The sequence below is a fragment of the Astyanax mexicanus genome, chromosome 22, assembly GCF_023375975.1.
Source record: "Astyanax mexicanus isolate ESR-SI-001 chromosome 22, AstMex3_surface, whole genome shotgun sequence".
In the NCBI taxonomy this organism is placed as follows: Eukaryota; Metazoa; Chordata; class Actinopteri; order Characiformes; family Acestrorhamphidae; genus Astyanax; species Astyanax mexicanus.
Genome location: NC_064429.1, coordinates 4,092,060 through 4,119,278, shown reverse-complemented (window position 1 = coordinate 4,119,278; position 27,219 = coordinate 4,092,060). Strand labels below are relative to the sequence as shown.

At 36.8% G+C, this 27,219-nt stretch overlaps 1 protein-coding gene across 1 annotated transcript; it reads left to right on the top strand.

The window, feature by feature from the left end:
- The first annotated feature begins 10,595 nt into the window (after positions 1–10,595).
- On the top strand, positions 10,596–25,986 carry LOC103028826 (deoxynucleoside triphosphate triphosphohydrolase SAMHD1-like). The gene is made up of 22 exons (XM_049470232.1): positions 10,596–10,654; positions 11,112–11,195; positions 12,791–12,951; positions 13,055–13,173; positions 13,324–13,385; positions 13,633–13,791; positions 16,031–16,131; positions 16,248–16,356; positions 16,441–16,532; positions 17,676–17,761; positions 18,371–18,537; positions 18,711–18,794; positions 19,691–19,795; positions 19,905–20,014; positions 20,121–20,182; positions 20,465–20,604; positions 21,023–21,106; positions 21,735–21,820; positions 24,619–24,650; positions 24,948–25,093; positions 25,525–25,608; positions 25,745–25,986. Exons 2-22 carry the CDS (start codon positions 11,133–11,135, stop codon positions 25,853–25,855), a joined length of 2,163 nt encoding a protein of 720 aa, XP_049326189.1. The 5' UTR covers positions 10,596–10,654; positions 11,112–11,132; the 3' UTR covers positions 25,856–25,986.
- The last annotated feature ends 1,233 nt before the right edge of the window (positions 25,987–27,219 follow it).

The following is a 27,219-nucleotide window of genomic DNA, read 5'->3' as shown; positions in this document are numbered from 1 at the left end:
AACCTACGCGGAGCTTTCAGTTCTAGCAGGAAAACTCTAGAAACAAAGTGCAGCAAGAAAGATTTAATCCCAATAAACACGTATGACAATTAGTAATAGTGAATATAGTGTATATAGAGTCTTTGGCGAAAGCCCCGTCGAAGCCCAGGTCCGCAGCATCTGGAACCTCGCAGATCCTGCCGTACTTGTACGGCGGGGGCGGAGCCTATCCCCAAAAATATAAAAAGATATAATTACCCACAAGAAGATCCTTTACCTGGTTCACGTATTCTGGAAGGAAAACAGTTATAAACAAGCTTGAATAAGGCGTTCAAGATTAAAGTGTTATTTGCTGAGTACGTGTGTATTACAGTAGTTGGCTCATGTTTTGATAGCATACATTTATTAGGTTCGTTGTATACAAAGTACTTGTATACACTGCTTGAGGCTATTTTAGAAGCGTATGATAAGCGTAACGTTGACGTGATCAGCATGAGAAAACACTGCGGACTAACAATACATTAAGCCTTTGAGGGGCACAACTTTTGGACGCCGTCGTAGCAAAACGCGGACTACGAGTCCAAAGGGAATAAAAGCGGGCACGGCCCGCTGTGCAGAAAAAACTCAGACTAGGAGTCTATGAGCATAGGAACGGGCACGGCCCGTGTTGATATCTAGGAGCATAAGGAGTAGGATATTTGAGCGAGCGCGAGCTGTCGTGGCAGTACGTTATAACAGTATATTCATTTGATGTCTGTATAAAAATCTTACAACCGCCTCCAGTTGTTTGCAATTAAATAGATATATTAAATAGATATATAAATAAATAGATATATATGTACATAAATTACTTACTCAAACATCAGGTATCCCGAACAAGATGGGTGAGGGTATCGCAGCAGCGCGGACTACGAGTCCAGGGTTAATAGAGCGGGCACGGCCCGCGATCGCAGCAGCGCGGACTACGAGTCCAGTGGGCATTTAGAGCGGGCACGGCCCGCGATCGCAGCAGCGCGGACTACGAGTCCAGTGGGTATTTAGAGCGGGCACGGCCCGCGATCGCAGCAGCGCGGACTACGAGTCCAGGGTTAATAGAGCGGGCACGGCCCGTGATCGCAGCAGCGCGGACTACGAGTCCAGTGGGTATTTAGAGCGGGCACGGCCCGCGATCGCAGCAGCGCGGACTACGAGTCCAGGGTTAATAGAGCGGGCACGGCCCGTGATCGCAGCAGCGCGGACTACGAGTCCAGTGGGTATTTAGAGCGGGCACGGCCCGCGATCGCAGCAGCGCGGACTACGAGTCCAGGGTTAATAGAGCGAGCACGGCCCGTGATCGCAGCAGCGCGGACTACGAGTCCAGTGGGTATTAGGGAGGGCACGGCCCGAGAATTAAACTTTCCATTATCATTGACTTATAACATTTTACTGATGATTGTTATTAGACACCTTATAAGTCATGATGCGAACAAAGCAAATATAACAGGGGAAGCGAAATTAATGTCAAAACAAATGTCAGGAAGCACCAAATGCAGAACCAAGGACAGACTGTCCTTGGAGAACACCCCCAAAACCAAAGGACCAGGGAAATTAACATCAGCACAAACCATAAGACAAAAAGCAACGACAAACCGGATCGGATACTTAACATTGAGGCACGGAATTTGCACAGCAGTACGTCGAAGCAACCCGTGATCGGTAAATGCGCAAAACTTCGGCCACTAAAAAAGTTTCAAGGCAATAGCAGCCGCTGCCCACGGCGTTGAGTAATATGTGAAACCACGGAATCGTAAAAGTAGAATTTCTGCAAGAAATGTACATGCCAATCATGAAACAAAACATAGCACAGGCAACACAAAATTAACCTAATAAAAGGCAGCAAATCACCAGAATTAGACCAGGTACGGAGTCAGTGCAGTCCACGAATCACGTAATCGAGAACCTGTGCAGTACTGTACATACAAGGCAGCATCGGACACGAGTCCAATCAAGCAGCGGAGCGGGCACGGCCTGAGACAATAAACAACGCGGACAGCGAGTACAGTAAAGCATTAGAGCGGGCACGGCCCGAGATAATAAACCACGCGGACTGCGAGCCAGTAAAGCATCAGAGCGGGCACGGCCCGAGATAATAAACCACGCGGACTGCGAGCCAGTAAAGCATTAGAGCGGGCACGGCCCGAGATAATAAACCACGCGGACTGCGAGTACGGTAAAGCATTAGAGCAGGCACGGCCCGAGATAATAAACCACGCGGACTGCGAGCCAGTAAAGCATCAGAGCGGGCACGGCCCGAGATTATAAACGATGCGGACTGCGAGTATAGCAAACCATTAAAGCGGGCACGGCCCGAGATAATAAACCACGCGGACTGCGAGCCAGTAAAGCATTAGAGCGGGCACAGCCCGAGATAGTAAACAACGCGGACTGCGAGTACAGTAAACCATTAGAGCGGGCGCGGCCCGAGATAGTAAACAACGCTGACTGCGAGTACAGTAAACCATGAGAGCGGGCACGGCCCGAGATAATAAACAACGCGGACTGCGAGTACAGTAAACCATTAGAGCGGGCACGGCCCGAGATAAGAAACAACGCGGGCTGCGAGTACAGCAAAGCATTAGAGGGGGCACGGCCCGAGGTAAACAACGCGGACAGCGAGTCATTAAAGCATTAGAGCGGGCACGGCCCGAGGTAAACAACGCGGACAGCGAGTCATTAAAGCATTAGAGCGGACACGGCCCGAGGTAAACAACGCGGACAGCGAGTCATTAAAGCATTAGAGCGGACACGGCCCGAGGTAAACAACGCGGACAGCGAGTCATTAAAGCATTAGAGCGGGCACGGCCCGAGATAATAGGCAGCGCAGAAAGCGAGACATTAAAGCAGTAAGTAGAGCAGGCACGGCCCGAGACAATAAGCAGCACGGAAGCGAGTACAGAAAAGCAATTGAACGGGTACGGTCCGAGATAAGAAGCAGCGCAATAGGCACTTGCGACGAGCAAAACAGCTGCATAACAATGCTGTATAACAAAAAACGTATTACAACCAATTATGAAATTTACAAAATAGCGCCACTTCGACAAAATAACTTAAAACAAATGAAACAGTCAATACAATCACCCAATACGAAAAAGTAGTAAAGCAGCTCCATAACAAACAAAAAAAACGCCACAATACAAATATCAAATACAGTGCTTCAAAATTAATGTGTAAAATACGAAGGTATATAAAATGGAGAAAACGGCACCCATAATAGAGCCGGTTCCAATAGGTGACTTCGAAGAGTCGGCTCCAGAGCCGGATCGATCGCGAACGACACATCAATAACATTCAGCACCAGTAAAGCCCAAGACCGATAAACGAACCATAGGAGCGTCGCGAGAATGAGATCACAGCGAACGAGGATTAACCAAGTACACTAAGTTTATTTAACATCGATCAAATCAGGTTTTGGTGCTGCATGAACGAAACACTTTGCAAGCAGTGCCTGAAGGGTCAGCCCCACCGAGGCGTGGGCGAGTGTGTGTGGACAGTAGGAAGGGAGCAGGCTATCAGCGCCACATTGCTGGTTCAATTTAATTTCGAGCATTAAACGTAAGCAACACAAGCAGGCGTGCGGAGCGGCAGAAACGTAAAAAAAAACGGAGGGCGGGCGCGGGGCTAAAACTATCGGGTGCCAGCAGGAGCGGGTTTAAAAACAGCCATCCAGCCCAGACTTCTCGAGCGAAGCGTACAAACTCAGCCACAGGCACCGGACAGAGCCGTGGAAAACGCAGAAACACCAAGCAACCATCCGAACACCGCCGAGAAAAGCCTCAACACTAGACCAGAACGCCACAGAATCGACACTGAGCCGAAACAACCAGCACGATTCAGCACAGGGCTGCGAGCCGAGACAAAGCATCGGAGCAGCAAGCCTCAAAGGCAAGCGCGACACGGTCACGTGATCCAGCAAAACAGGAACCCAGACCGCCAACAGCAAACACAGCGAGGATCCAACCAAAACGCCAGCGACAGAACAGAGAGCAATACAAACCAACATGGATCCTACGAGCAGGAAATCGAGCCAACTACGAACGAGCAGCCACGCAGACGGGCGAAAACGGCAAACGGAGAGCAGGCAATGACAAACGGCAGAAACACCATGAAGCCACGCGGCAACGACCGGCGCCCGAAAACGTATGTCAGCGTCTGCAAGCAGGGGAGAACAGGTATGAGGGAGGTCTTTTAAGGACAGGTGGGAGTTGGTGATTGGCTGAGAAAAGTGGCGTGATTTCGAGTTTCCCGCTAGAACCTACGCGGAGCTTTCAGTTCAGAAAATCATACCGAGGGAACGCACATTAAATAACCAGTTTCACTTTAAACTATTTGCATTTACAAGCACTGACGCATTAGAGCTAACATAACAGCATTGTTATACTTTTATACAGGTTGCTTTGTTAGTGATGAAATAAAGGATGTGTGCATTTATAATCAAAAAGATCTGTGTGAAAGTTCTTTGATTATTTAAAATACATCACCACAATCTATCTTCTGTTCTAGTAACAGGTATTGTACCCTGGTTTACTGATTAAGTGTGCATATTAGTTAGTGTAAAACATTTTTTCCAATTCTGTTTGGTTCATCTTTTATCCATTTGTTCAAATACATGATAATTTTTTGATCAATTTCAGCTTTGGGTTTTCTTGATAAATTAAAAATGACTTTGCATATTTTAGAAAAATACAATGTGCATGCAAATATAGGTATTTTATTGTCATAAATATCAATTATTTGAACATACAGTCAACCATTTCTTTAAAATAAAATTATATATATATTTATATATGTTCAGTTCCATCCACAGTGCAATACAGCTGTCTAGTGTACATTGTTTAAGTTAATTGTATATTTTATGTTTTATTTTACTATATTTTGTAAATATTTTTTATTTGCATACTAGTGGGAACTTGCAGAGTAAAGCACATCGAAGTGCTGTAATTTCACTTTTGGTTACGCCTTATTAAAGTATTTGCGGTTAGCTGTGTGTGTGCTCCTTAAACACCAGTTTAACCTTCAGCGACCAGTTAAACACATTTCAAAACACAGCTGATACTGGATTCTTACCAGCCATTCAGCATGCATCACTGACACATTGATCAAACATTGTGATCATTCTGTACAGGTTCTTTAATAAGATGAGGAATGATGGGTGTGTGCAGGGATAGTCAACAAGATCTGTTTGTGTTTAACAATTAAATACCCTTAATTGTCACCAGGGTGTATCTATCCCAGTTCAAACTGGTTTTACTGCAGCATTGTACTACGGAGCACTGACTGTGGTGTGTTACATCACGTGACCGTGTAGGGTGCTACGCTCAAAGGTGTTGCTGTACTGCTTACTACATACTGGGCTGTGTGTAGTATGCAGTACATACTAGTGCAGTATGCAGTATAGAAGTATGCCATTTCGAATACAGCCCAGCAGTCAGTCCAGAACCAGCTGACCAATGGAGATTCAAGAAGAAATTCTTCTTCTAAGCCCCGCCCACCCATAAAAACTGTGCCAAAACTCAGAAGCAAAAGACTTTAGCAGAAAAATCCCCAAAAAATCCCCGAAAATTTACAAAAACACACAAATAAAAGCAAAGACTGGCAAAATCTAAACTGAAACAAATTTAAAATAACTGCAAAGGATAATATATTAACCAAGTAAAATTTACAACATACAATTTTCCTGATTCTTAACATTTTGATTGTGTATTTAATTTTTTGTTTAAAATTCACTCCATACACATCAACCTAAAATTGGGACAATGGCACATTGAAAATTATTTAACTGGATTTTGGGGTGGCCACATATAGACTGTTAATTACAAAAGAAAATTAAAAAAGAAACAAAACTAAACTCTTCAGCTTCTAAATTTGAAAAAGTCAACACAAAAATAATGTCTGTTTGACATACATAATTGTATGACATATAATTACTTTGACAATTGAGTGACACATTACTGTGATTCATACTGGCAGAACCAATTATCCTCATGGAGGCCAACAACTAAAGAATACTATAATTACCAGTATCAAACCAGAGGAGCAGAAGGGAACAAGTCTACAAGGTGAGCTGATTGTGGATCATGCAGTACTGACTGAATATCAACTATATTTAAAATCCTATAAGCAGTGTTTATACTAGTTCATATTAGCTGTAATTACTCAAGAATAGATGCATCTTTCACCTATAGAGATTGGGTCCCAAGAGCTGAAGATCTTTTAGGTCTCAACTGGAAATTAGCATGACATTTATTTTACTAAAAAAAGAGATTTGTTTAAAGCATAATGGCGCATAAACAAACAGATCCCACTATCACATTTAACTGATTAAAAGTAATTTAAAAAAGAGAAAAAGTGATTCAGAAAATCATACCGAGGGAACGCACATTAAATAACCAGTTTCACTTTAAAATATTTGCATTTACAAGCACTGACGCATTAGAGCTAACATAACAGCATTGTTATACTTTTATACAGGTTGCTTTGTTAGTGATGAAATAAAGGATGTGTGCATTTATAATCAAAAAGATCTGTGTGAAAGTTCTTTGATTATTTAAAATACATCACCACAATCTATCTTCTGTTCTAGTAACAGGTATTGTACCCTGGTTTACTGATTAATTAGTGTGCATATTAGTTAGTGTAAAACATTTTTTCCAATTCTGTTTGGTTCATCTTTTATCAATTTGTTCAAATACATGATAATTTTTGATCAATTTCAGCTTTGGGTTTTCTTGATAAATTAAAAATGACTGCATATTTTAGAAAAATGTGCATCCATATAAAGGTATTTTATTGTCATAAATATCAATTATTTGAACATACAGTCAACCATTTCTTTAAAATAAAATTATATATATATTTATATATGTTCAGTTCCATCCACAGTGCAATACAGCTGTCTAGTGTACATTGTTTAAGTTAATTGTATATTTTCTGTTTTATTTTACTTTGTGTTGTAAATATTTTTTATTTGCATACTAGTGGGAACTTGCAGAGTAAAGCACATCGAAGTGCTGTAATTTCACTTTTGGTTTTGCGTTATTAAAGTATTTGCGGTTAGCTGTGTGTGTGCTCCTTAAACACCAGTTTAACCTTCAGCGACCAGTTAAACACATTTCAAAACACAGCTGATACTGGATTCTTACCAGCCATTCAGCATGCATCACTGACACATTGATCAAACATTGTGATCATTCTGTACAGGTTCTGGGTGTGTGCAGGGATAGTCCACAAGGTCTGTTTGTGTTTAACAATTAAATATACTTTATTGCCACGGCACTGAAAAAAAATTATGAGTAAAATTTACTTTAAAAAAGTTTCGCAACTTTCTGCATTTGTTTTTTTTAAGTAAATTTTAATTTCAGATAAATTTAAATAACTTCAACTCAGTTTCAAGACTTAAATGTAAATAAATGAACTGAACTTAAGTCAATCCTTTCTTTTAGTAACCTTTACTTCATTTATTTTTGCTGAATCAATCCTTTCATTTAAATAAATCTCAAATATTTATTTTGTAAACAGACCAGGTCTCACCACTCTCAACACATAGATAGCATGTAATAAATCTTTAAGATTATGTAAATATTTGAATGTGTGTTTTAACTAAAAATATTTAAATTTCAGGAATTATAATATATTATGTATCATACATTATTTGAGTAATACTGTATAAATTAGGTAATTGTAATTAGGTAATATTGAATGCAGAAATGATGAAGTAAAGTTTACTAAAAGAAAGCAATGACTGAAGTTCAGTTCACTTATTTACTCTATGTAACATTTAAGTTTTGAAACCGAGTTGAAGTTGAATTTTATCTGAAATTAAATTATTTTAAAAAAGCAAATGCTTTTTTTCTCATCATTTTTTTCAGTGCAGGGTGTATCTATCCCAGTTCAAACTGATTTTACTGCAGCATTTATTTCCCTTTAGCTCAACTCTTTTTTCTTTCCTTTGCCCGGTACCTTTAGTTAAGTTCTCCAGGCTGCACCGAGGCTGGAGTAGCATTAGCATTAGCTACTAACAGCAGCATTAGCTCTTTAGCCGTTCTAAGGTGAGTATTATCAGCCTGTAGCTTGTTGCTAACCCCTGGTAGCACTGATGGAGCAGCATTAGTTCATTAGTTGGATCAGCTGGGCTGTAAAATACGACCGGTCTGAGCCACTATGCTGGGAGGTCAGTTTACTTGTAACTGTACGTTCACACCGAACGCGAAAAAAACGCTCTGTGTCGCCTGTCCAACAGGCGATGAGTCGCTTGGGGGCGTGTCTCACTCAGAACGAGCTGTCGCTGCTGGGCGTTTTGCAAATACGGCACATACAGAAACAAGGGTTCAGCCTCTCTACACAATTCCTAAACATTAAAAACTTTTATAACTATTTTTAAGTACAATTATTTAACATAATTATTTCATATTACAATAAATGGGTTTATTTAAATATAATACATTATTTTCCTTAATGTAGTAAATCATTCTCTTAATTTGTCCATAATTTCAAATATTGTTAACTTAATGTAATAAATAAATTCTTGTAATTAATATGTTTACTTAAATATATTAAATCATCCTCTTGATTTAATAAACAGTCTTTCTCTTAATTTAATAAATAATTCCCTCAGTTTTAATAAATCTTTCTGTAAAATGTAATGAATAATTCCCTCAGTTTTACCTAAATAGTTTCAAATTCCATACCTCAGTTTGAACAAATTGTTACGTTAAATGTATTAAATACTTTCTTCAGTTGTAATAAATCATTATGTTAACTTTAATAAATAATTCCCTTTGTTTCAATAAAAGGTTCTGTTAATTAAAAAAATATTCCCTTAGTTGTCATAAATCGTTCTGTTAATTTATAAATAATTTCCTCAGTTTAATATATAGTTTTCTATTAAATAAGGTAATTCTGTAAGGATAGTACTATAGTGGGGTAGCCGCTGGTGTAGTGGAGTCGCCCAGTGTCGCTCGCTCTCATTCATCGCTCTGCTATGCCACCCCCAGCCACCAGAGGGAAACCCAGAACCACTGCACCCTGATTACAGGCAATTAGCAACACCTGGTCCTCTCTTTTTTAAGGGGAGCCAACCCCTAGCCCTGTGCTCAGTCTTGAGTTTGCCTGACACGCACAAGTCTCTCTCGAGTGTTCTCTTGAATCTCTTTTCTCTTTGCTATTGTGTATCCCAGATCTACTCTTCTAAGTTTCCTCTCAGGGTTTCTCTGGAAACTCTCATTTTCAAGTTAAAAAAAAAAAAAAGTAAAAGGGAAAGAAATAGTCTTCCCTCTAAGCATTTTGAGTATGTTTATTTGTTTGGGAAGTTTAGTCTTGGTTTTCTTTGCTCTGTGATATTTGAGCTGGCCAGTCTTCCCCTGGCAGTCTAAGTTGTCCCTTTGGTCCAAATCACTTATTTAACTGATCCAGCAGTGCAGTGCATTTTCATTTGTTTTACAAAGCAGAGGTTGGGGTATTATTCCTCTGTAAAGCAACTTTTCAAGTTTCTATTTTAAATACATATATCCCTTGTTTACCCTTCCCAGTTCCATTGGCACTTTCTGCAGTTGCTTAATTATTTATTTACTTATTTATTATTTACTTAGTTATTACATTTGTTCCTTATTTCTGTTCTACTCTGCACTTGGGTCTCTCTATAAATAATTCAGTTGGTAGCTCACTTAGTTTACTCTAGTCCCCCACCCATAAGGTTGGTGGTTAAAATCCACCTTCAGATGAGCTACCACGTCACACTACTGCGCTGTAACATTAGCTTAAAGCTAGCCTTTTTCTAAGTATGACTCTTACACAAGCTTGTAATTTAAAGAATCCAGTGTTGTTCAGGAGGAAAATGTACACAGAATAAAACACACAGGGTCATGAACATATTCATTTTCATCTACAGAATGTGATCGAGGCGAGATTTTGAAAAGCTCATTCATTCTGGCCATACAGAAATCAGCTTAGACACAGAACCCAAATATGGACATACGAGGACCACAGAATAATGTACACCTGAAGTGGTCTAGAGAAATGAAATGATGTGTGTGTGCAGGAATACTCAACAAGACCTGTTTGTCTTTAACATTCAAATACACTTAATTGTCACCAGGATGTATCTATCCCAGTTAAAAAGAAATTTGACCCTCTACATATTTATCTGTGCACCATTAATTACAATAAGCCACTCCCCTTTAATTAAAGAAATGTTCATATTGAATGTGACAGTTACTAATAATGAACAATTCCAGAGCTCACTCTGCAATACAGTATAAAACTCTATCAAAAGAAATAAACAGTGTGCAGATTTTAATTAGCTTATGCAGTCTACTCTTGCTTTAAACAGCAATGTCTGTATTTTTATTGTACAAATTGTAAAAATTGCTTTATATATTTTTTCATACATTGCCTAGGATATAAGATATCAGCAAAAACTCAGCTTAGTGTCAACAGAAAATACTTTCTATTTAAGATGGGAAGACAATGGTACATAATGACTATGATAATTGAGTGGCACATGATCTTGATTTAAACTGGCAGAACCAGTTAATGCCATACAGTCATATAATTACCAGCATTGTTCCACACACTATTTATTTATCTTGTGGTCAGGGCACTTGGTCAGAAGACAGAAGAGCAGAAGGAATCAACGATCAAGGTGAGATCATTTTAAATATGATTTCATTTTTGCTTTGATATTCCAATATTGTATAATATAATGTAGTAATGTGCAGTGTAGTAGTAATGTGGATGCACAGTGAGTAAGTTATTACGATGAGTTATTACTATTGGTACTGCATTTTTTAGTAGCTTTAATAGTAGCTTTAATACTGCAGACCAATGAAACTATGAAAAGATTTAGGTTCATATCTAATAAATTTATGTGGTGCAATCTGTACCACAGAATGATTCTCTTTAAATACAGAGCCTACAATAAAAAAAACTAGACAAATACTCCACCCAACTCAACATCTCAGAAGGGTATATAAACATTTGTGCAACATTTGCATAACAAAACTGGTCATGTGACCTCAAAACACTGCAAATTATGACAATGCCTGCTGTGTAAAAAACAGTTAAGAAAACATCAAACTATTTCTTTATCTTATTAACAGAACATTTACAGCATTAAGACAATGGCGCAGAGCAAATCACAAGATGAACAATCTACAACAAAGAAGGAGAAAGCAATCTACAAGGTGAGAGAACTGTGCACCAGATAATAGTAATAAATATTAAAATATTTAATAATTAATTAATTAACATCTCATAATGTCATTTCTCATAATTCATGGTAAATAAAGCTTTAAATTCATCATTTATATACACAGACTAGAACTGCAGGACTTGTAGCTACAGTTGTAAGATACACACTGTATATGATTGGAAATCATGCCACAGGTCTGTGTGGAGTTAATAGACCACTGAAGTTGTGCATCATTCTGTAGTCCTCGTATGGCTTCTGTGTCTAAGTGTTTTTTCCCCTATTGGGGAAAATGAATGGACTTTTCAAAAACTGGCCTCTATTACACTCTGTAGTAAATAAATATGTTTAGAACCTTGTATGTTTTATTCTGTGTACATTTTACTTTACTAATTTCAAGTTCCTTTAAGAGGACTCTTTTCAGCGCAACACCAGCCGATGCCAGCTGTATGTTTTCATATGTTTACGGCATATTATACCCAGCTGATTCAACTAATAAACTAACTGCCTGCTCTGAGGAGAGCTGAGTGTGTTATAGCAGGACATCCCTAACCCAGCAGCAAAGAATTACCCCAGAACCAGCTTTAAACGCTGAAGCACGTTTTACCAGTATAGCTGAGATGAGTGATAGTGGTGTGTTGGCTGTTCTACACGCTACTCTATCAGTATGAGCTTTAATTATACTGGTCCAACACCACGCTGGATATACTGACAGACCAGCTACAACAGCAAACTTAAAATGCATCATTTACTGCTGCTGGAGCTCCTCGTCCAGCCTGTTCATTTTTTCACAGCAGGTTAGTAATGTGGGTTACAGTGCAGGGGTTTGTTTATCTTATTAAGATTCTGATTAGGTTTATTATGCAGTGAAATAAATTAGCGATGTTTGGACTTTTTAGTACATTAAGCCACATTAAGATTTGTCCTTATAATAGCCTTTTTAAGAGGATCTATTGATTTTTAGGAGCAAAATGTACACAGAATAAAACTTACAGGGGTCTGAACATATTTATTTACCACAGAATGTGATAGAGGCCAGTTTTTGAAAAGCTCATTTATTTTTCCATAGACCAGAACCTCTTAGACACGAAACAAAATGACAACACGACTTCAGTAGTCTGTTACTTTCTATGGTCAGCCAAATATAGTTTTCACTAAGGCAACCTGGAGAATCTGCAGATATATTTTACCGATAACTTCAGCAAGGCACTACTGCACTTTACAACATATTAAATTATGGTCTAACTTCAGAAAATGAATCATGCTTAAATATAAACTGTAACTGGATAAATGAGAAATTGTTTATATGGAAATCAGAGTGGTCATGACACGAGATAATCTGTGAAGGAAACACCTCAGCATGCTAAAATAAATCTCTTCTACACGACTGTCCTTTGTAGAATAGAAGGATTCTCTTTGAATACAGCTGTAACTGACTGAAACATGAACCATGTATGATGCTTAACATTTTAATACTAACTAGTTGTAATGAAATTACTGAATAAATTCATGCTGAATAATGTTTTAGATGTGTTTGTAAGAGATACATTATTAGCATAATCGGATATTGGAGATTTGTTTTGATTGCAGGTCTTTAATGACTCTGTTCATGGCCACATTGAGATGCACCCTCTGCTGGTGAAGATAATAGACACTCCTGAGTTTCAGCGCTTGAAGAACATCAAACAACTTGGAGGAGGCTATTATGTCTATCCTGGAGCGTCTCACAATCGCTTTGAGCATTCCTTAGGGTAAAGTTCAGATACCTGACTGGCCCAATTCATATGTGTATGAGAAATGTGAACTTTACATATATCTGGGTAATAATAACAACATGTTTCTTATTTTTATTAGTGTGGCTCATCTGGCAGGGAAGCTTCTACAGAGTCTGAAAAAGAATCTGCCAGAGGGATTAGAGATAACACCCAATGATGAACTCTGTGTTCAGATTGCTGCACTGTGTCATGACCTGGGTGAGACTTGCATTATTCTGTATACAGACTGTAATGGCAAGCCCATTTATATAAAACCATTTATATCAAATATTTTTGTGGATTCAATTAATGTGAAAGAAATGCCAGTCCAGTCACATGCACACCATGTTTTATATTTGTGAAATAAAGGACACGGGCCGTTCTCTCATGCATTCGACATATTCATGAAGGACTTTGACTCAAGTTGGAAGGTATGGTGTTAAACTTCCTATCACATTTTACAAATATTAAACATCAATAGAATTATAGTATTCAGTTTACAATTTATTTTCTTCATCTATGGACCACTAAAGTTGTGTCCTATTCTGCATTCTGTGATAAATACATATGCTCAGAACCCTATACGTTCTGTTCTGTGTATATTTTCCTCCTAATCTTTATGTACCTGAATAATAACATGAGTACACAGCATGATCTTTGCTTGTTTTAATGGAATAGCATGAAGATGTATCAGTCAAGATGTTTAAACATCTTATTGAAGAAAATGGCATTAAAGAAATCATGGGAAAAGAAAATGAAAATTGGGACGCATTTTCTGAAGAGGATTTCATGTTCATCACAGAGCTTATTCAAGGGCCGAGTAATTCTGCTTCTGAGGTATTAGTGTTATCTTATTATTATTATTATTATTATCCTTTACATTGGTACTTGTATATCAATAATAGTCTGACAAGTATTAATTGCATGATTTACTCTTTAATGACCATTTAAGACCTTTTAATGCAAAGTGTATTGCCTTTGTTTTGTTAATGAGTTTTCATAGTTATGTATAGTTGGGTTTATAATTAAGAGCAGAAAAGATATTACTTAATTAGGGAATAATTATAGACTAATAACTAATAAGACATTCTGGTAAAGCTTTAAATGCAACCTTCATAAGTTTTAAAAGTCTTCAGCTTTTAAGTAGAATATCCGGTCATTTCCCTATTTAATGGTTCTTGGCGTATCATGCAGTCTAAGGTAGCTTCTGTTGTGCATTCTGAGGGTCCTAGTTTAGATATCTATAGGCAAACTTTTAATTGTGCAGCTGGATTTAGAGTGTGTCAGTGTGTCTTTGATATAGTGAGGGTGCAAAAAATACACCTTGCACAGCTCAAAACGGCAAAACACATTAACTAATTCTCTTTTTATTAAATCATGGATGTGTTTTGAGTGTAATGTAAAATAAACCCTTCAGTGTGCCGGGTGCACTCCGACTTTGGCACATTAATATCTTAACCGTTCAGTTTCAGTTAGTGGTGCATTGATGTTTTCCGCCGCCAAAATGGCAACATGAAAGAAATTTACCTGAATATATTGCATTTTCAGACCACCACGACCAACGGCATAAATATATTCCTAAATTCTGATGCTATTTTAACGGCAAGGTGTTTATTTATTTTATTATTAAAGATTATTTCTTACAACCAATAAAATCAGTGTATTAGAAATTTTGAATATTATATAAGATCAATTGGTACTTTCTGCAGTGTGCTAAGTCCTGCTGGAAAATAAAATCTACATCTCCATAAAAGTTGTCAGTAGCAGAGGGAAGCATGAAGTGCTGTAAGATTTTGTGGAAAAACAAAACTGCACTGACTTTAGACTTGATAATAAAACACAGTGGATCAACACCAGCAGATGACATGTCTCTCCAAACCATCAGAGTTGTCTCAGAGATTTAACCTGTCAGTTTCCACTGTGAGGAACATAGTAAGGAAATGGAAGAGCACAGGGACAGTTCTTGTTAAGCCCAGAAGTGGCAGGCCAAGAAAAATATCAGAAAGGCAGAGAAGAAGAATGGTGAGAACAGTCAAGGACAATCCACAGACCACCTCCAAAGAGCTGCAGCATCATCTTGCTGCAGATGGTGTCACTGTGCATCGGACAACAATACAGCACACTTTACACAAGGAGAAGCTGTATGGGAGAGTGATGCGAAAGAAGCCATTTCATTTCATTCATTCATTCATTTAATTTATGCAAAAACACCTCAGGCGACTCTTCTTTCACATCACTCTCCCATACAGCTTCTCCTTGTGCAAAGTGCGCTGTATTGTTGACTGATGCACAGTGACACTATTCAAATAAAAAAATATATAAGAGTGCCCATACTTTTGCACCGGTCAAATTTTGGTTTAATGCATATTGCACATTTTCTGTTAGTACAATAAACCTCATTTCAATCCTGAAATATTACTGTGTCCATCAGTTATTAGATATATCAAACTGAAAAGGCTGTTGCAAACACCCAAATATTTAGAACTAAAAATGGTTAAGATTACTAGGGGTGCCCAAACTTTTTCATATGACTCTATATAATATATATATTTCACATTTTGAACTAAATTACTGAAATAAAGTATATTTTTAAATATACTCAAATTTTTTGAGATGGCCCTGTAGTGTAGGGAACCACAAACTTGCATCCACCACCCGAACATCCATATATCTCCTCTTATCCTTTTGTGGAGGGAAACTCAGCCTTGAAGCTCCAGTGAAGAATACATGTTGGGTGCTGCAAGCTGTCAGGAAAGCTGAGGGAAGACTCAGCTACACTGGAGCTTCATATTTGAGCCATTTCTCTGGATAAGACCATCCTGGTGCTGGTTTTCCTCCAGAAAATGGTAAAAGCAAACATATGGAATTTTGGGTAGATGTTTCAAATTGAGCGTCTTTTCTCTGGAAGTAATATGGAGCTACACAACACAGACATACTGCACACTTTAACACAGGCAGGCCAGTTCATGACATTACTGCATTTGTTTTTTTTAATTTATTAAAACATATAATAAAATAAGAAAAATAGCATAAAACATAAACAGCAAAAAATAAAGCCATTATATGCCTTATTTAGTGGCCATATAAAGGAAGGGAGAAGAAGAAGGCTTTCTTGTATGACATTGTGGCCAATCACAGAAACGGAATTGACGTTGACAAAATGGACTATTTCACCAGGTGAGTTAAATTTTTTTTACTTTGTGTAAAACTGGCTTTTAATTTTATCAAAATTTAAGACTGACTACCAATATAAATAAAAAATATATATATCTTTTATGTTTATTCTTATACAGAGACTGCCACCACCTGGGCATGAAATGTAACTTCTCTCATGAACGTTTTATAACGTTTGCACGAGTTTGTGAAGAAAATGGAGAAACACAGATCTGCATGAGAGACAAGGTAATCTTTATTGCATGGAAAATGTGGTTTACAGTGACACGGGAAAACATTTATTTTACAATTTCTATTTTCTATCTTCATCAGGAAGCGATGAACATGTACGAGCTCTTTCATGTTCGCAACCTCCTTCACCACAATGCCTGCCAGCACAGGGTCGTAAAGGCAGTCGAACTTATGTAAGTTTATGATAACATAGTAATAATAAAAATAATATTAATAATAATTGTTATTTGAAAATGACTTTTTATTCAGGTACATTTACAGGCGCAATAAAATCATATTTGTGTAAACTCCTGTTTCTGATTGCATCCCCAATAGAGAAGCCCCTGAGAGTCTGCAATGGGCAGCTGTTTAGAGAGGAAATTAGAATTAATCCAAACTATAGGTGTAGAGGTGGGCGATAGCGTCAAAGAGATAAAGAATCCAAAAGACCTAGGATAGAATTTTGCCAAACATTGTGCACTCTGGGGGTGTCTCTCTCCGTACTGTGACGTGTCGACTCGAGGAAAGCACTGAGTGGGCGGGCCAGGCTGAGCCTACCTGCATAGTTACCTCTGGCCAGATTTTGTAACATTCCTCCTCTGTGTCTCTCTCTGTCGCGCTCGGCGTGACTTTAGTTGACGCCCGTTCTCGTTTTTCCGCCTGTTCTCGAGCTCCCCATCTCCTTATAAGGGCGTTTTTCCAAGGCTGCGTCCCAAATCAACAGCTGGAGCAACGGGACCGCGACCCTGACAACACGGGTTCGATCTCGCGTGAGGAGCGGTGTGTTTATTTATTTATTTTTACTTACCGCCTCTGCACCGATCTGATTGACTGAAGAGAGCGTTTGGTGAACTTACCCCACACGTGATTGGTCTGTGAGTTCACTGCGCTGCAAAGCACGTATACAATTAAATCCTTCTTAGTAGGTTTGGGTCCGCATCCGACAACGTTTGGGTTCGGACCCGGACCGCGGTTCTATGCTTTTTTTTTCTCTACCATGTTCTGCCTCACTCTTTTTCACTATACTCTATTGCACTCTTTTTCTCTACCATGTTCTGTCTCACTCTTCTTTGCTTTATCTTATTTTTCTTTATTCTTCCTCGCTCTGCCTCATTCTGCTTCAATCTTACACACTGTACTGCACTCTTTCACTCTACCATGTTCTGTCTCACTCTACTTCACTCTACTATACTCTACTGAGTTTGAGATTATTAGATGTTTGCATAAGGCTGGAATCTGCAAACCTAAGATCTCACAACAAACAGTCACGGAAATATGTGTCAATCTTTATGTTGTATTACTGCATGACTATAAAACCAGGTTAATTCTCTTTTCAGGATAATGGATGCTCTCAAAGAAGCCAATGATCACTTCGAGTTCAAAAAAGCAGCAATGGATCCTAAAAGATTTGTGGATCTCACAGGTTTTTGCTAAATTTTTTCTACTTGTATCAAGGATTTATGTCATGTCACCAGGAAGATGCAAATGTTTCACATTAAAAAAAAAGCACAACCACATTACAATGTAAAACAGGAGCTGTAGCTAGGGCTGATCAAATCATAAAAAAAAAAAAATATTTAGAACCCATGACCCAATATCACTTATCTCTTTTCTCACAATAGAACGTGGATGTTAAAAGTGAAACGTTTTAGATGTATCATGAAAAAGTTAGTGTTACTTACAAAAATCGGCTGCAACAGAAGAATTTTACAACTAAGGAAAATTTGTATAAAAAGAGTATGTTAGAGAAGCAGAGTATCTCAGAAACAAAGATGGGCCTAATGTTGAGTAAAGAATTATTGCACACTTTCTGTGCATTTAATTTCTCAAATATCTCTAGGTTCGTCTGCTATACGATATATTTAATTGAAATTGCTGATCCAAACAACCAATGATCTATGGAGGAAAATCATGAACATAATCAGGGGCGCCCAACCGTTATTATATCACTATATATTAGAGACACGTTCCTGCAAAATTTGTAATTTGTATGTACTGCAGTAAAAAATTCTGTTCTGTATTCTGTTTATAGATGACATTCTTCAGAAAATTCTGCACACTCCAGAAAAAAGCACAAAAGTTGAAAAAGCCCAGAAAATCATTAAAAGATTATTAAAACGTGACTTGTACAAGTTCCTTGGTGCAAAAACATTTCAGCCTCAGGAGCTGAAACACTTAACCAGTGATGAAGAGAGGAAGGTACTTTTTTCTGTTACTAATTTTGTTTTACATACATTTTTGTCAGAAATTTGTTAAAAAAAAAAAAACACTAGCAGTGTCTTTCATCGCAATTTTATTTCCTTTCATATTTTGTTTTACAAAATGTTAAACTACCTGAAATGAAACTGATATCATCACTGTTTTGCAATTAGAAAGTGCTGAAGACCTGGCTAGGAAAGATCCAGACACCAGAAGTTGGTTCTCAGAGACTCAAGCTCGAGTACTTTAAGGAGGTGGTAAGTTCAATAAAACACACACTTCCACCGCAGAAGTCTTTAAGCAGTTACATATGAAACAGAAACTACAGTTACTACATTTCAATACGTGTTAGCCGTAAGTGTTAACTGTGGAATAAGTAGATTATTTAGAAATAACAAGTAATAATCTCTTGCAAAATGTTGCAATGCTAAATGTTAAACGTCTTAAAATCTTGAAAATGAATAACAATAATATTGCTTTATATGACTAGCCGACCAGTATTAAAAGAATTCCAAAACACTAAATCTCTAAAATAAGTAAAATACGTTTTCTAAAAGTTCCGCTTGGCATCACATCAATCTCATAATTTAAATCAAATCACAACAAAATCACCTTAAAATAATAAGCGCTCTTTGAAAAAGTTTTTTTTTTCTTCACATGAGCAGCTTAATTATTTCTGTCCACTTTTAAGCATCTCTTTGAAGTTATTATCAAGTTATTATCTCTTTAAAGTTTATTATCAAGCGTAAGGGTTTTCAATCATGCCTATGTGAAGATTGTGTAATTTGTTTAATGTTAATAGCCTACTGATTTTAGACAGTGTTTTCAACGTGTGGGTCAGCCCATTCGGCTGAAGTTTTACTGCTAGTGGACACGTAACCATTCACATACCATGCACTATAAAATACTAGACTCAAGTTAAGGTCAAGGAAGGTCAAGTTATACAGGCAGCATTTCTTAAGTGTAATTCAAAAACAAATGATGAAAATCACAAATGATACATAATCAAATGCCAAATCACTTGAAATACAATGAGCATGTAAATTATGTGACCAAAATGGAAACACAATGACAGTAGCACTTGAATCACTGGTACTTGAATTTAACTTTACCTATTGATTACTAAATCATTAATAACAGTGTCTCATTACAGCAAATCAAATTTAATTACGGGATGAAGGACAAGAATCCAATTGATTCTCTCAGATTCTACAGGAAATACGATCCAAACACACCAATAAAACTCTCCAAACATGAGGTACAGGAAAAGTTTTAATAACGATTCTAATACGTCATAGAATCACTGCGGTATATTTTCAAACCCTTTCTGAATAAACTTTTTGCATCTGAATGTTATCTCTTGGCAGGTCTCGCACCTCCTTCCTGAGAAATTTGCTGAAACCAAAGTCATGCTTTTCTACAAGGGTGAAGACAAAGATGTTGAGAAACTGGCCAAAAGGGAAATCAAATACTTCTGGTAAGATCTACAACAGAGCCAACAGATTAATTAAATATTTTAGTTTATCCTTTAATTTAATACCCCCAACCCCTTCACCTGAACACAAATGCTTTAATCTATCCAGGAATGACTTGGACATCTTCTCCTCTGCCATAAAGAACTCAAGGACCTACATGGATTTCACAGGTTCACTCTCTCTGTCTCTCTGAAATCAGAATATATGTTACCCTGGGTTGTATTAAAAAAGTTATCCATTACTACCACAAGCACAAATACCAACTGCAATAATTTTACACTCAAAATGTGATATGAATATAATTAATTTACTTCTTATTGACACATTTTTAGATAAACAATTTGATAATGTTTTTCTAATTTAACCCGTAATAGAACCAGCTTGCTCTCAGGTTTTTCTTATACCTGTAATGTTTTGTAGATTTTATATTTAGTATTTTTCTGTTTTACAAGACTTTTCAAAACTGTTGGAGAAAAAGATGGTGACCGCGCAGGAAATCTGTGAAGTATTTTCAAACCAGGGCTTCTACAGATTCATTGCGGAGGAAACATTCAAGCCAAAACTGGAACTTGTGGACAACTCTGAGTTGCAGGTTAGTCACTTATAATAACGTGACAGCTTTTTGTGTTTCGTTGTTTTTGTCTGGATCCAATCAACAGGACATCTAATAGAGACATTAGTATTAACTGTTTGGTTGCTGGAAAGATAGTTCATAGCAAAGAAATGATAAAACCCACAGATTTTACAGGTTTACAAAAGCAAAACACTTTAATATTAGTGGCAAATCATTAATAAACTACAACTATATTTTAATCAGAAGAAACAGTAATGCACATCATTTGCATTGGCATATTTTTACATTGTTTTATGACTGTTCAGCTGAAGAGAATTTGAAAATGTTGTCTTACATATGGTCCTACATGATTTTATAACTGAAAATTCAGTTCTCTTAATCAAAATTTGTATATAACATGACATAAGATTATTTTCCCACAATTTTGTATTCCCAGAAAGCTCTGGAGGCATGGTTGGAAGAACTCGAGCAACAAGCTGGTCGTCAGAAGATTGTTCAAAGTGCAAAGGATTTTGAATTGGTGCGTTTAGTAATATATATACTTGTACAGAAGGAGGAATCATTTACATCCTTTTGTGACTGAATTTGGCTCTGCAGCTGTGAACAGCTATAAAAGTCTGTTTTGTTGGTTACAGCACAGCACCAGAGTTTCTAATAGTACCATATCGAGTACAGAATCTACAAAATCAAAACTTTCTACATTTTAGTACAACAAGCAAATAAATTACTACATTTATATATAAATAACTTTACAATTTGCAAGTTCAAACAAAGAACATACTTCTAAATGAACCAGTTTTATGTCTTCATATTATTGAATTCAATAATGCAAATAAAAATACAGGTGAAAAAAAACTGAAGGTAATTTACATCCAAATAGATTATAAAACAAAATGCTGCAAAAAAGAAAACATTTTTCCAAACATTATATGGAAGTGCAAGTGTGACACCATGTAAAGGGTACTTTTGTTTTAAACATTGAAGTTAATGTGTAAAGATAAAAAATATTCACTATGACTTCTGAAATAAAAGAGATGCTGATGAGTGGTGCTGTATTTGATATTATTTTGAAGTGAAGGACTTATTTATTACCCATGTGCACATATCACTATCTATTTTACTGACATATTTAAATTCTGTCTCTATAGGTCCCGTACACACCTCCCGAATCTGACTCCTCTAATCTCTATCTGAAGTACAAGGGACTGTTCAGAGAGGATCTCGACAAATTCTGGTAAACTGAACTGATGAGGTTACGAGAAGATATTCTAGGCCTTCATCTGCAAAAAAAAATGATTCTTCTTAGACTGAATTTCATGTAGTGGAGGTCATGGTAAATAACAATTTAAATCCATCTTATGCTGATTTTGTAAGTTTGCCCACTGACATGAACAGTCTACAATTTTATGGGTAGGGTAATTTTAACAGTGAGAGATTTTGCATTTTGCAGAGAGAAATACGTATTTAATCCCCTACCAACCATTAAGAGTTCTGGCTCCAGGCCAGTTAGACGTTCCTAATCACTGCATTAAAGACCGCTGTCTTAAATTATCACCTGTAAAAAACTCCTGTCCACAGACTCAATTAATCAGTCAGACTCTAGCCGCTACAACATGGGCAAGACCTAAGAGCTTTCTCAGGATGTCAGGGACAAAATCATAGACCTGCACACAGCTGGAATTGGCTACAAACCCATAAGTAAGACACTGGGTGAGAAGGAGACAGCTGTTGGGCAATAGTAAGAAAATAAAAGAAAGACAAAATGACTGTCAATCAACATCGATCTGGGGCTTCACCTCATGGTGTATCCTTGATCATTAGGAAGGTGAGAGATCAGCCTAAAATTACATGGGGGGTAGAGGCCGACCGATCGATCGGCCAGCCGATTTAATCGGCCGATTTTTGTTATTTTTTTATCAATCGGCATTGGCCGATTTTCTTATTTGGCCGCGCCGATTTTAATCCGGCACATCTGCGGGCAGCTACTTGGAACGCAGCGCAAGGAGCAAGACTTTCAACGGGTAAGGCATCCATTTTTACAATCCAGTGTCCCAAAGTCTATATTTTCTCTCATGATTAGTAATCTGTAATGTTGCTTCATTTACTGAAAAAGAATAGAATTTCAACTGCATCGGTGTTGTAGCATTTCTCTCCAAACGAAACTATGCTTAGAGTTGATGGCAGGAGTGCATTTGGAATGCGCCCTGACTATGCAAGGCAAGCCCTATCTATAAGCTCTAGTATAAAATAACTGACGTCTCTTCTTCAGAAACGAAAATCTAAGTAAATAAAATCAAATTAACACTTGATATTTTCAGTATTTAAATTATTTTTAGACGAAATGAAAAAGGGCAGGACTAAAACTGTTTAAGGATATTCGCAGCATCAGCTGCGCTGAAATAATAATTACTGGTTAGTCAGGATTATTAGAGGACTGTACTTCTCCTTATATATAAATAAGCTTTATTGTAAACGAATTAATAAAACAAATAGTTTCTAAAATAATGGAGTTAAAATAAAACATCTCTTTTTCCTTCACTACAAACAGACATTAAATCATGCCGCCTCCTGCTGTTCTGCTGTAAAACTCACCCGTTTAAAGCGGTTTGCGCTGTTAGATATTAAATGAAACGATAAGCAGAATTTTCTGTTTTGTCGGGTTCTACTTTAGAACCCCCTCCAGACTTTTCTGATAAAAGCTCATTTTATCCTGAACCTATAAAGTCCGCGCTCTTCAGCTTTCTCAACTCATTTTCCGCTCACGCACCGAACCTCCAGTACATCTGATGAGACGCGTTTCTCTGGCTAAGGAGCTCATTTGAAGAAGAAAAAAAAAACAGATAAAGCTATATTTAAATTACAGCACCTGTCTGTTTTTGCATTATTTATAAGTTTATTCTTAATTTAAACGTCACCCATTTTTGTAAAATAATAGCTGCAGCCCTAATGTGAACATTTTATAACATTGTCCTCCCATGTCCATTCGTTTTCAACTGCATGGAGTTGAAGAAGAAATGAGCTTTGCCGTTTTGGAGTAACTATCTAAAGTTGTCACATTATGGAAGTCTTCTTGCACTCTGTTAAACATATTAAAATGAATAATTAATAGACTAACAGACTGCAATAAGTCATACATTTGTTAATTAGTAGGCCCCTACAGTAAATTTTATATAATAGCCAACATAATATTTCTACTATAAACATGAATATATAGTGTATATAGAACATATGTTATATAATGAATAAAATAAAATGTTATGGATAATACAATCTAAATAAAATTTATATATTTTTTATTAACATATAGTGATATAGTAACATTAAAGTCACTATAAAATGCTAACCTTATTTTCAATAAATTGTGTGAAGTTTACAACTGTTGTGCCTCCTCTTACTAGTATGATTTTAAGCATGCCAAATAAGTATAATACGATAGCATATCGGCCCTAAAAATCGGCAGGTCACATCGGCCATCGGCTGACTCTGACCACTAATGATCGGTATCGGCATCGGCCTTAGAAAAACCCATATCGGTCGGTCTCTAATGGGGGGTTTGTAAAGATTTAGAGATGATCTGCAAAGAGGATTGAGTCTTGTTTGTCAGATGGATCAAATACTTATTTCCCTCTGCAAAATACAAATACATTTATATAATTTATACAATTATATTTTCTGGATTTTTTTTGTTGATGTTTTATCTCTCACTGTTAACCTACCCTTAACCTGGAAGATTCTCCAACTCCTTAAATAAGTTCTCAAGATGCTGAGCTCTTGGTAACTTTTTCCCCCCACTGTGCGCTCCAACTCAGCGGTTTGGTTCTACTACATAGCAGCGTACGTGTTCCTTCATAGCTTTTAAGTATTTAATAATAAACTACAATGTAGTAAATAATACAAACAAAGAACAAATGTTTTCTTGTGCATAATATTTTTTTTATCTGAAACTGTACTAAACATTATGAATGTTAAAATATCATTATCTACTTTTTGTCTCCATCATTTAAAAATGTTTTTGTTCTTTGATGTTTCCAGGCAAATTGTGGGCCTTGGACCCTCTGCTTCAGGTAAAAAAGAAACTTGTGTGCTTTTGTGGATCTCACAGATTCTTCCTTAATCTCTCTTTCAAAAAGAACATACAGTACACTGGGCTCTCTGGAAAAGTTATCCCGGTTATCAGCCTGACATTAAATAGCAACTGCAAAAATTAAAGCCACATAAATACAAGCAAAACTTTATCCAGACGTATACACGAATTAAATATTCTTCACCCTGAAAAGCCTGAAATACATTCAAACCTGGCTTATTACCAAACCATATTATTTAAAATTTATTGATAACAGTTCTATATTTCTGTTTTACAGATTACAGTTTCAGAGAATTCCTATGCTTATACCTCGTAATAGCAAAGGAAGTGACTGTGAGACTTTTAAGACAAGGCTACTTCCTCATTGATGAGAAAGCACTGGAGACTGATAAACTGACACGTTTGGACGATAGGAAATGGACGGTAAGTCAACCTATTTTCTACTTGATTGTGATAAAGCGTCAGCCTTTTCAGCTTTCTTCTCTCTAGACAAATGCTCTATGTTGTTAAAAATATGCTAAATGTTCACTTTTAGTTAAAAGAGAAAGCTAAAAGATGATTTTTCAAGTCTTTTTCATGATGGGTGCGCTGTTTTTAACAAATATGTTAGAAGGCCATATATCTTTTCCTTTTACTTCTTATATTAAAGGCTGTACTCACACCCAATCGTGCACATTTCCTCCTTACAGCCTGATTTTTTAAAATAATATTTTAAATGGAATTTACATGCACTTCAGACAAAATAAAAAGCGATGAATCTGTATAGAACTGTGGTGGTTTTAGCAGGGTTTCTTTAAAATTAAATGTACATAAGTGTCCACAAAACATTTTTCTTATTACCTTTTCACTTCTAGAAACGGCTGGAGAACTGGTTGAAAGACATCCAGAAACAAGCGCAACACCAGCAGTTGAGGTTTACTGCAAATAACTTCAAAGTGGTAAGTGCAGTAACACACACACGCAAAATCATTTATACCATTTGATGTAGCTGAATTTGGTACTGCAGCACATAACCTTAATATAGTCTTTGTTCATAAATTTGTTTATAACCTTAAAAAATGCATTTCTTTGTAGGTATCGTACCATCTGCCTTGCCAAACTGAAATCAGTAAAGTCATGCTTTTCTACAAGGGACTCACTGAAGATGATGTCGAAAAATTGTGGGAGCAAGTGCGAAAAGTGTAAGAGGCTCCACCTGCCAAAAAGGCAAAGCGCTCATAAAAAAACTGAGAGGAAATACAGAAATATACACAATACACAAATATAAAAAATCTTACAAGTTATCTCAGGGCTTGGGTTGTACAACTATTTTTATCTACCTTTATTTCATATAAACAATGACACATTATCGTAACATTTACTTTACATTTAAATTACAATTAAATTACAATTAAATTTACTTTTTCATTAGTTTTATTCTTATTGGCATATAGCCAATAGGCATATAGCATATATACATTTGTAAAGCTAATGCCAATTTTTTTCCAACAAAACTAAACTCCACACAAGTTTCCAGCTTGTACAAAGTAAGGGAGATTCTCATCAGTGATTGAAAACGACTGACCCTATACAGCAGTGGTTCTCATTGTAGTAATAGTCTAACATTTTAGACTATTTACCACCCACAATCAAACTACAAAGCCAAAGTTCCACCTAAAAAATGTGCATTGTAATTACACTTTCAGATATCATTATCCTGATGTCAACGTGAAACACAATAAATTAATGACATTAAAATGTATATTTTTAACAGAAATGCTGCAAAAAGACTTTCCCATGAAGTTCTTGACATTTGGAGAAAATTAAGTTTTTATCGACAGTGACAATATAGTCTCCAAATGAAATCTGGGAAATTCTTAAAACCCAGGGATTTGGACATTCTCTGGTACCCACATTCTCATATAATCATCAAAAACATTTATTTGGAGGTGTACCACCTTTGTGTGCTTCACATACCACCAGTGTTACACGTACAACATTTGAGAACCACTGCTATAGGGGGTAAAATGACTCTGCCCTGCTCTCCCAGAACTGTCTAATACGTTTGTGCTCCCAGATGTATGGTGAACATCATCAACTAGCTGGCATGGAGATTTCAGCCCTCATTAGATGGAAACCTGCATCATGTTTTTCTGGGACTATATAATTTATTTCTTATGAATTTGATCTCAATTTAATCAAGTTCATGTTATTTCTTGTTTCCATTTGATTAATCAAGTTTAGCATCAGAAGCAACTGCAAAGTGCCTTTCAGAGATTATAGATCTCAGAATGTTTTAGGCTTCGCAACTTTATCTTATTTTTATTTTTTGTGTTTGATTCTTTATCTTCTTTTTTTGATCATAATATTTATGTAATAATCAAAATCATTCAGTGTGAAATATTATAATATTCAGGGTGAAATTTGAAGTGCTTATTTGTAACAGGAAAGTAAATTCATTACTTTTAACATGTTTATCATTTATCATAATAATAGTGGGAGCTGGGTATATTCATATGTAGTAATGGGTTTGCTTAGCTATGTACCTAAAATAACTGTGTGAAATGTCT

What these genes read in the sequence shown, in the direction of transcription:
- LOC103028826 (XM_049470232.1), top strand. Translation starts at nt 11,133, where the DNA reads ATGGCGCAGAGCAAATCACAAGATGAACAATCTACAACAAAGAAGGAG. An exon ending in CCTTGGACCCTCTGCTTCAG is followed by an intron (nt 24,651 to 24,947) that starts GTAAAAAAGAAA and finishes TCTGTTTTACAG; the next exon opens with ATTACAGTTTCAGAGAATTC. An exon ending in CTGCAAATAACTTCAAAGTG is followed by an intron (nt 25,609 to 25,744) that starts GTAAGTGCAGTA and finishes ATTTCTTTGTAG; the next exon opens with GTATCGTACCATCTGCCTTG.